The 8,889-nt window shown below is 42.3% G+C and overlaps 1 protein-coding gene across 1 annotated transcript in view; it reads left to right on the top strand.

Annotated features, from left to right (window-relative positions):
- The first annotated feature begins 1,638 nt into the window (after positions 1–1,638).
- Positions 1,639–8,889, top strand: part of ABCA12 (ATP binding cassette subfamily A member 12) — an 88,398-nt gene continuing 81,147 nt past the window's right edge. Inside the window, exons 1-2 of the mRNA XM_062578362.1 lie at positions 1,639–1,707; positions 5,929–6,022. Of these exons, the coding sequence (XP_062434346.1) occupies positions 1,639–1,707; positions 5,929–6,022 (163 nt within the window). The remainder of the gene's footprint in view (positions 1,708–5,928; positions 6,023–8,889) is intronic.

Genomic DNA, 8,889 nt, shown 5'->3' with positions numbered 1-8,889 from the left:
ATTTTCCTTTTGCTTTCTGTTTTTTCCAGTGAAAAATATGTTTGTTCTTGAAGCAGGTGCTTTTTATGATGTCGTTAATCTGGCTGAAGCCCTGACTCTTCATCATGAAAAACTGAAAAAGTGCACAGTAGCATCTTAACTTGTGCCACCTTTGCACTGATAGCGCCTCTCCCTGGGGGCGTTTGTATCTGCGCTCCTGTGGCAAGCCTCCCTTCAGTGAATGACAGTGGGCACTGTCCGCATGCAACACTGGACACAGTTCTCTCTAAGGGGTGCATACTGTTGCCCTTCAGTTCCTGTGCTAGAGAAATGACTTGAAAAATGCCATTTTGTTTCAATCCCTTAGTGCTCTTGTAAAAACAAAACACGCTGATCTCATTTTACCCAAACACGCAAGTGTAACATACAAATTGGGTTTTAATTGAAAGCCTTAATTCCTGACTGGTCTCTGACCATTGCAGAGGAGTTGCACTGAATTGCCCGATGGTTTCCTAACACCTAGTCCGTAACAAAAGCATACTGATTTTGAGGGTGCCCTCAGTGTTAGCAAATGGAGTACTAAGCCATGTGTTGTCCTCTCCTGGGTGGGACCAGAGCTCTAATGGCTGAGCGGGAGCTCATCAGGAACTCCTCTGGTTTGAAATCTCAGATCTGTTATGCTCCTTGATGCTATGTGCAGTCCACTGCCGTCTGTACTTCCCCCTGTACTTGCAGTTTATTCTCTCCTTTGATCTCCAGGTGATTTTCCAACTATCTTGCTACTAGCCTGAAAAACTCAATAACAAGAAAAACAGTGTTCAAATCACAGCAGTGCTCCGAAGCCTTTATGTGGGACCTAATCTTGCAGTCTCATTCCTACTTGATTTGATGCGTTACATCGAATTCAGACAGTTATAACTGCAGGATTGATCTCCTTGGAGAGAAAGGGAAGATGCAAGAAGCAAAGCAATTGGGTAAGTCCCTGTGATTTTAATTTATGTGTCTTAACTCTTTCATTAAATTTCCGTGGATGGGTTGGTTTCACTGAGACACTCAAAAGTATTAAAAAAAAGCGAGTTCCACTTCAGCAGGGCCAGGAAGATGCATGCTGTGGCTGTCAATACTTTCTTTTTCATCCCAGCCATTCCCTGTGAACTCGGGGAAGTCAGACTGGCCTGGCGAGTGGCCTAACTCTTCACTGTTGATGACACCTCTCCAGCAGAAGCGGTGTGTGGGCAGATAGGTAGTTTCATCATGGGGAGGAGGAGGCATGCCTCACCTTCTGTTTAAGCAGAAGCATCTTTTTGGAATGCTATCCATTTTATCGGTTAGGGCTTGAACAAAGAGCAGCCAGGAGAGGCTGGATATTATAATTAACACAAGTGGTGGCAGGCTGCTGCATCTGCCTGCCTGCCTGCAGAAGAATAACCTGTTGAATTTGCTAGGAGCTATTGCTGTGAGGACAAGAGCTATAGTTACAGAGAGTGCAGCAGCCACAAGTGGATGAGGTAGCTGCTTCAGAGATATGCTGTGGGGAAGAGGCAAGGGCTTGGATACCGGACACTGGATGCTCCTCTGGGTTAGAGCCTCCACTTTTGCCTCCAAAGCCTAAGGAGGAAGAATACGTAACCTATTTGCTTTTGGTTGGGTCAGCCAAGGATGGCTGCACTCTCTCAGCACCTGAGGATCCTGTTGTGGAAGAACTGGCTGAGTGTCAAGAGGCAGCCGGTGAGTGTGAAAATCAAGTGGTAGAGGAGGGGGACCTGGAAATTGCAGGGGCTGAGGACCTACAGGGGCACTGCAGGGGAGGAAGATCACTGTATTAAAATAAAAAGGCTTTTGAAGGCCGGTGACGGAGGCAGAAAGGAAAGGAAGGGAATGACATGGAAGAGGAGATGTGTTTTGTGTTGGAGCTCGTTTATACTGGCTCTAGGGTGCAGACTGAGTACCTGCCCTGATACTTTCTCAGGGCAGTGGTCCATGCAAACACACATGGGCAGACTTAAGTTAAGGCTGCAGTCCTGAATCTGTTCCCATGGGAGCAGACCTGGCAGTCTATGTAAAGCCTCCAGGGAGTCCCTACAGTTTGAGGGTGGAGGAGGGTGTTCTTGTATAGAGATTTGTGTAGGATGGACAAACTAAAAATGTTTGTATCAGAGAGATGGAAGTGAAGAGCAGTTTTCCAGTGCAGTCCAGTGTGCTGCAAATCAAACACCCCAAAAGGTATTTTTTTGCAAAGATAAACCATCACCAGTGATGTCCAGAGAGCAATCTGAACTCCAGCAGCATCAGAGAGCAAATGCTCCTTTGGGTAGCATTGCATGTCCGGGCAGTGTCTGCCCAGTAGTTTTGTCTGAAAGTGGTTTCTACACAACTGTGCTGTAATTTCAGCAGAATCACGCTGCAATTAATGGACTTGTATCGCAACTCATCTCTTGCTCGTAATCCAAATGCAATGTTTTTAAACTGTCTTTGTTTGGATGGGAAATATTGGCAGGTGCAGAAAATGGTGACAGATGGAAAAAAAGTGGCCATAGAGGGAGGGAGAGGCCTCTAATCACTGCATGCTTTTGCAAGATCCTCTGTTGCCTGGTCTTTCCTGCCTCTCTTGGATCTGGAACTTGATTCTGAGAGATACCTTGTTCCTTGTGATCCTCTGCGGGAGCTGCAGACATGCTGTATGCCTTAGAGCTGAGTCAAGTCAGTGGCTGCTGTGAAGGATACAGGAGATTTTTGCTGAGATCCAGAGGAACCCGAGGGTCACGACCAGCAAATTCACTCTTATTTCTCAAGAGCAATCCAAATAACCTTGTTAAAAGCAGAAAGCTCATGTCTCCTTTAGTTTCTGTCTTTAGTTTTGATCGTACGCTCTCACTCGGTTTAATTCTCTTGGTTTCCTGTAGAGTGGAAAGGTCAATTCTGTGGAACTGAAATGTCAAAATAAAAATTTGGCCATCACTGATTGTTTATGGCAGGCATTTCCCTCCAACCTTGCTCTCTTTCCTTCCCTTTTCACAAATTAGAGATCTTGCTCAGTTTGAAGAGGGTGTAAAATAAATCCAGAACTCTACTCCCCAGCACATCCTGATTTCTCTCTCCTTGCTGCTTGCAGTTTATCTGTGTAATGTTATTTCACTGATGGATCTGGCTTTTAGATAGTTTCTTTAGTGTATTTGTTCTGCAAGAGAAGTGTTCAGTTGTGCTCCTCAGTTCTTGACAAATAAAGGTAACCTGTGAGTGCTGGTGGTGGCTGCTCTCACTGGGGTTGTTTGGTGTGTCGCAGCATGGTCTGACAAGTCAGCTTCTGTCTTCTCCCAGGGACTGAAGTGCTTTCCCATAGTTCTTGCTCAGTTTATCAGTCTCCCCAGGGCTGGGAAACACATCTGATTCTGTGTTTTGCTTTACACTTTTTTTTCCCTCCATGTGCTCTCTTTGCAGAGCCCGTAAAGAGACTGCCTTTACCTGTGCAGCATGGGGAGAGCCACTGCTTGCTTGACTGTCAGTGTGTGTTGAAATGAGCAGAGGCTCTGTGCCCATGGCCAGAGAGTGCTTCAGTACAATTCCTGCTGAAGAGGGAATAGTTGTGAATTTAGGTTGCAGCCTTCTAGGGAGCAAGGTTTAGCCTATCTGTGAAGGGGAACTGGGGAAATTAGTGCCTCTTTTACTGCTTTCTATCTATCACTCCTAGGCAGCTTGGTTAATTAAAGGGGGGTGGGAGAGAGGCAAAAGGTATCTGCATTCAGGGGATGATGAGCGAAGTGAGAGCCGAGCAATTAAATCTACTTTTAGCAGTGAAATATCCAGCAACCAAAGGGTTATGCAGTGTGTACCACAGCACAGTGCTTAATGTCCCAAGAGCCAAATTCACAGTGGTTATAGCTCCATTCATGTCAAGATGTTCTATCTGCCGTTAATTTGGCTGGTGTGTGGTTGACTCTTTTCTGTTAACTAGAAATGCCTAGGTCAGTGAGAACACTGTAGTGTTGCAACTGATGCTTCTAGCTACTGTTAAACCCAGTTAAGTCAAGGCATAGAGATTTTAAAGAGAACTGCTGTCTGGAGAATGAGTATAGAAGCATCATTTTAGCTCCAAACTGGGAGGTACAAAGATTTTTCTGAGTAGAGACAACCAGAATTTATTCATTTCTCTCCCCCAACAAATGACAGATCTCTTGCCCTTCCTTTAGATAGCCTCTGACTAATATCAGTTTCTTTGCTGTTACCCCATAATTTTACTTTAGCCTACATGGTCCTAAGCAAGGAGGATATGTTAATAATAATGTATGCATGTGAGTTAATCTGAGTTAAACAGCGTGTTTGGGGATTGATTATAGGGGAAGCATGTGACACAAAGAAATGATAAAGAAAAAAGGGCTTGCTTCAATGATGAATCTCATTATAAATGGCAGCATGATTAAAAGACAGAAATAGTGCTGTCTGTAGAAGCTAAAATGTTGCTGAATGTTGAAATTATAGGAGTGCCCTCTCTGGAGGGAAAGGAATGTGTTGGGAGGTGACTTGTGGTTTGACTTCTGTCAGTTCTCTGTTTTGGGGAATAAAATCTTGCTTCCACTTGGTGTAGCTGAGTGTCATCTCATCAGAGATGATAGGGATTGAGTTGCTATAGAACAACTATCTTTAAGCTGAATTGCTTTCCACGATTTATTTGTCTGTTTGTTTTTACATGCCAGTAAGTGTTAAAGAAAATGAAAACAGTGTTATGGGTTTGGAATTACCACAGGAAAAACAGTATTTGGTAATATGTGCTGATCTGAAAAAAAAAATCACGATGAAAATTGGATGATTTTGAAGACAGACATCTTTGCAGTTTCAAAAATTGCCATGAAGATAACACAGCAATTTTGCAACAGCAGGTAGTTTGAGCTTAACTACTGATGGATGGAAAACTCTAATCTAGTAAGCACAGTAGCAAACTAGCCAACCAGGGCAGAAGCAATTGAGTACATGAAAAGTTGCCTTTTCCTACCTTACAAAACTTGAAGGCTTGCGCTTTTAAGACTGATCTTGGGCCTTTTACCCAGATCACTTTATTACACTGCATTTTCTTCAATCTCATCCATTGAAATGGTCAGCGCTCATGCCAGAGACAAGAGCTGAATAAATCTTCATACTTTTTCAAGCATAGGAGGCTAGTTTTACATTGCCTTCCCTTCCTCTCAGCTCATCTACACAGACTGCTACAATTTGGAAATGTAAAGGTGGCAGACATCTTAAGGCAATAGGTTGCTCTGGTCAGGAGCTCTTACAAGGGGTTCTGGTGGCTGGGGTTCAAATGTGACCTCTACCACTGACTGGATACATGACTGCATAAACCTCTTCCTCCATGTGAGCTCAGTTTCTAAGTGAATGCTATGAATCTCTTCCTTTTAGCCATTCTGCTAGTATTACTGTAGGTTGAACTAGTGTTTGTGAAGAATGGTGGAACACTGGGGAAAAAATGATGTGAAATTGTCATTTCTATGTCAATCACTTTGTTTTTTTGAGTATAATATATCAAATAAAAGTAATCTTTAAGCCATTGTTGGAGCAGTGCCATATTACCCTGGCAGTCAAATCAACCTTTCTACTTTAGATGTCATATCTTGCAGTCAATACCTCAAGAATTCTTGTACTTTTCAGCATGCTTATTACATAGCAGTGTCTCAAAGTTGGACAAAGCTGTGTAAACATTGTCCCTGAGAATTATCAGCCAACCTGAAACATAGGAAAGTTTGTGTTGTTTTCATGCTTGTTATTTGCTCTTACAAACTTAGGTAGTTTTCTTTCTGCATAATAATACCTGGTTTTTAACAGCATGTGTACCAAGACAGGCTTTATTTACAATGCATCTTATAACTCATTCAGGGTAGTACTTTTACATTCCAGACAAATTTTGGAACACATCAATACAACAAATGTAACCAGTATACTTTCATTGCTATTTTATAGGTATGGTCGTTCATTTTAATTTCCTGGCCTGTGATTGTTTTCATAATTTTGGCCATTATCCGTCTCAAATTTCCTCCAGAGCCACAGCCAAACTGTAAGTAACTGGGTTATTTTTATGTCTTCGGGGTTTAGTTCTCATTTCAGTGACTGATATGCTAATTTGATATGTTTTGTTACTGTTACAAATTTGGTTCTTTGTAGTTTTCAGCAGAAATTTCCTGGGATACAGCATGCTGTAAATAAAATGCCTGTGTTGCTCTGAGGTTGTTTCTATTTGTTTCTTTCAAATTAGTTTCATAATTAGAGAACAACTTTGCAGAAATGTCTCATCAAGATGCACTCAGATGCTGCTGTTGACAGCAGAAGAGGAAGATAAATTAAGGGACAAGAGAGCAGTTTGAGGAGATCCTGTTCAGTAAAATGAATAAGGATACAGACATCAAGTAGGGTTATGAAGGTGAGGTAAGATCAGTGAGTTTGGTTATCATGAAAGGTTTTACTTTCTGTTTGCCCGAGACAAAGAGTGCCTGTTCAGGCAGCTACTACTAAGGGTCTGTTGAAGAGTGGTAATTTGTTCAGTTGCTGTGACCTAATGGTGTTGCGTGAGCCTGTACTTGCAAGTGAAATGCCAGCTCTTTCTTGGGTGGGTGAATAGTGGTGGTCAAACGGGGGGAAGAAGCTGCACAAGTTTTTTTTTTTTTCACTTGCAAGTCTTGCCTCAGAGGAACTCAGAGCCTGGGTCCACTTGAATATGCTCCAAAAAATCTGCACTGATTTATCGAGCCTCTGCTTCCACTAGAAGAAACAGTCCTGCTATGTCCACAGCTGTGGCCATGTTTGTTCATGAAGTCAATATGCTGCAACAGAGCAAAGAAATTTTTATCGAATTGGAAACTTTTCCCTTTTTGCATATTAATTATGGTTGGATCAGTCCCTTGATTCTTCTCTCTGTGTGGCCTCACAGATGCCAGTACTGGCTCATGGGAAAGGAGAGGACTGGGTGGAAGGGCTGGCTCCTCTTTTCAGCAATAGGTTACCTTTGTGCTGCGAGAAATCAGTCATGGAGCTGCACCCTCTTTGCTGTCAGCCCCTTAGAGGGGTTCCTTGGCTTTGCCTTTGCAGAGAGACTCTGAAAGTTGTGTGAGATTTTTATTTCTTTGTGTTGCACCTATGAGCTGCTGAATCACATCCACATGGTTCAGCACAAAGCTGGCCAGAGAGCCATTAAAATTCAGATCTCGACAGTTATAACTTCCCAACATAGGATAGGAATACACCTTTGAAAATTGCCCTGAAGATTTACAGCACCCAGTTCACAGGAGAGACACTAGCATGGATGACCAGCATCAGGCTGGCCTAGGTTGACAAGAACAAAGCCCTGTTATGGGCAGCGTTGGATTTTTATATTTGAGGAAAGGAGATTGATACGGGGGGAGAGATGACAGCATTGAGCCGAAGTAGTTGCCTTCCGGTGTCTGTAGCCATCAGATGTGTAAAATGGGGTCACTGAGAGATCTGTACCTGTAGCTTAGATGGCATATATGTGCACTGGAAATGAATAACTCGGTACTTACTGACATGTGTGATTCCCTGGGCAAAAAGAATGCCTCTTTAAGTAGAGGACAGCCCTAATTATGGCATTTCCCTAACATTTGAGTGTGATACTGAAGTTGAAGGGAGAAAAAATTACGTCTTTTATATACTATGCATGAGAAAGAGCCATGTTGTGACGATCACTAGCTATGCCGTTAGATATAGCCTTCATCCAGAGAGCTTGCAGCCTAGTCTGACTGAAGATTTTTGTACCTCATTTTATTGACAGGGTTGAAATCAGGGTAAGGAACTTTGAGAAAGTATCACAGGAAATCTCTAATGAAGAAAAACATTTTTGGTGTGTTAGGGTGGTCTTTTAACCCCAGCCCCACCTGCTGTCTGCAAAAGACCTCTTTAGGCATGCTATATAATTTGTGCTCTGCCCAGTTCTCTTGAGCCAGTTGGAGCAGGCAAGACTGGACATGTACTTTGTGAAAACCCCAGATTCTGCCAAGTGTGGAAATGGCGGTCCTCCCACGCTGCTCCATCAATTGTACTTCCTGTTCCCAATAAATCAGATAAGATGAATGTCAAGAGAGCCAGCTGAATGGTAAAATGTTTATTATTTTACTGTACATGGCTGTTAATTTGTATGTATATTTATTTGGAGCATCGTCTGATCTGGATGATTGCATCTTTGAATTAATAGATTGGAAGGAATGTTCCTAGGGACAGCAGCTAGTTTAATCAATTGTGCTTTACAGGAAAGGGAAATGTTGGACAGGATTTTGGGACTTATTCCTCTTCCCTTCATAAATTATTTGTGTTTTGGGGCAAGTCTGTGTGTGTATGTGTGTCTGTCTGTCTCAGAAACAGGATGATAGCAACTGTCTATCACAAAGAGATTTTGTGCTGGAAAATACATTAATGATTGTAGTGTACTCATGTGATCCGGATTTTTAGAGACCATCAAAGAAGATCGAGAGAGTGGAGGAGTTTATTAACTGGAATATAGAACAGCCAATTTCTGTGGCTTTTCTAGTTAAATAAGAACATTTACTTGAAAAAATACCTTCTTTTATTGACAGCTGAAAAATGTATCATCTTTCAGCTTGAAAATCAAAAGAGAAATTTTGGGGAAATTACTTTTCTGATAGATGAAAAAGAGAGAGAAGGGGGAACATATCTAAAAACTGTTACAGGAGGGTGTTTTTTGTTTGTAATGAACAGGAATAAAATCCATTCTCTGCTAATCCAGTTATTGTTAATCCAGTACCTACCTTGAAGGACACAATTGTTAAATAGTGGCAAGCAGCTCTTTCCAGTTCTGCTGCTATCAAGAGATCATTGCAGGTAGACAGTAAAGTCACGAAGCACCGAATCAATGGCACAAAAATAGAAATTCAGATGCTGAATTTTGAAGCCTTA

This window comes from Rhea pennata, chromosome 6 (genome assembly GCF_028389875.1).
Source record: "Rhea pennata isolate bPtePen1 chromosome 6, bPtePen1.pri, whole genome shotgun sequence".
NCBI classification, from domain to species: Eukaryota; Metazoa; Chordata; class Aves; order Rheiformes; family Rheidae; genus Rhea; species Rhea pennata.
This window is presented reverse-complemented; position numbering and strand designations above follow the sequence as displayed.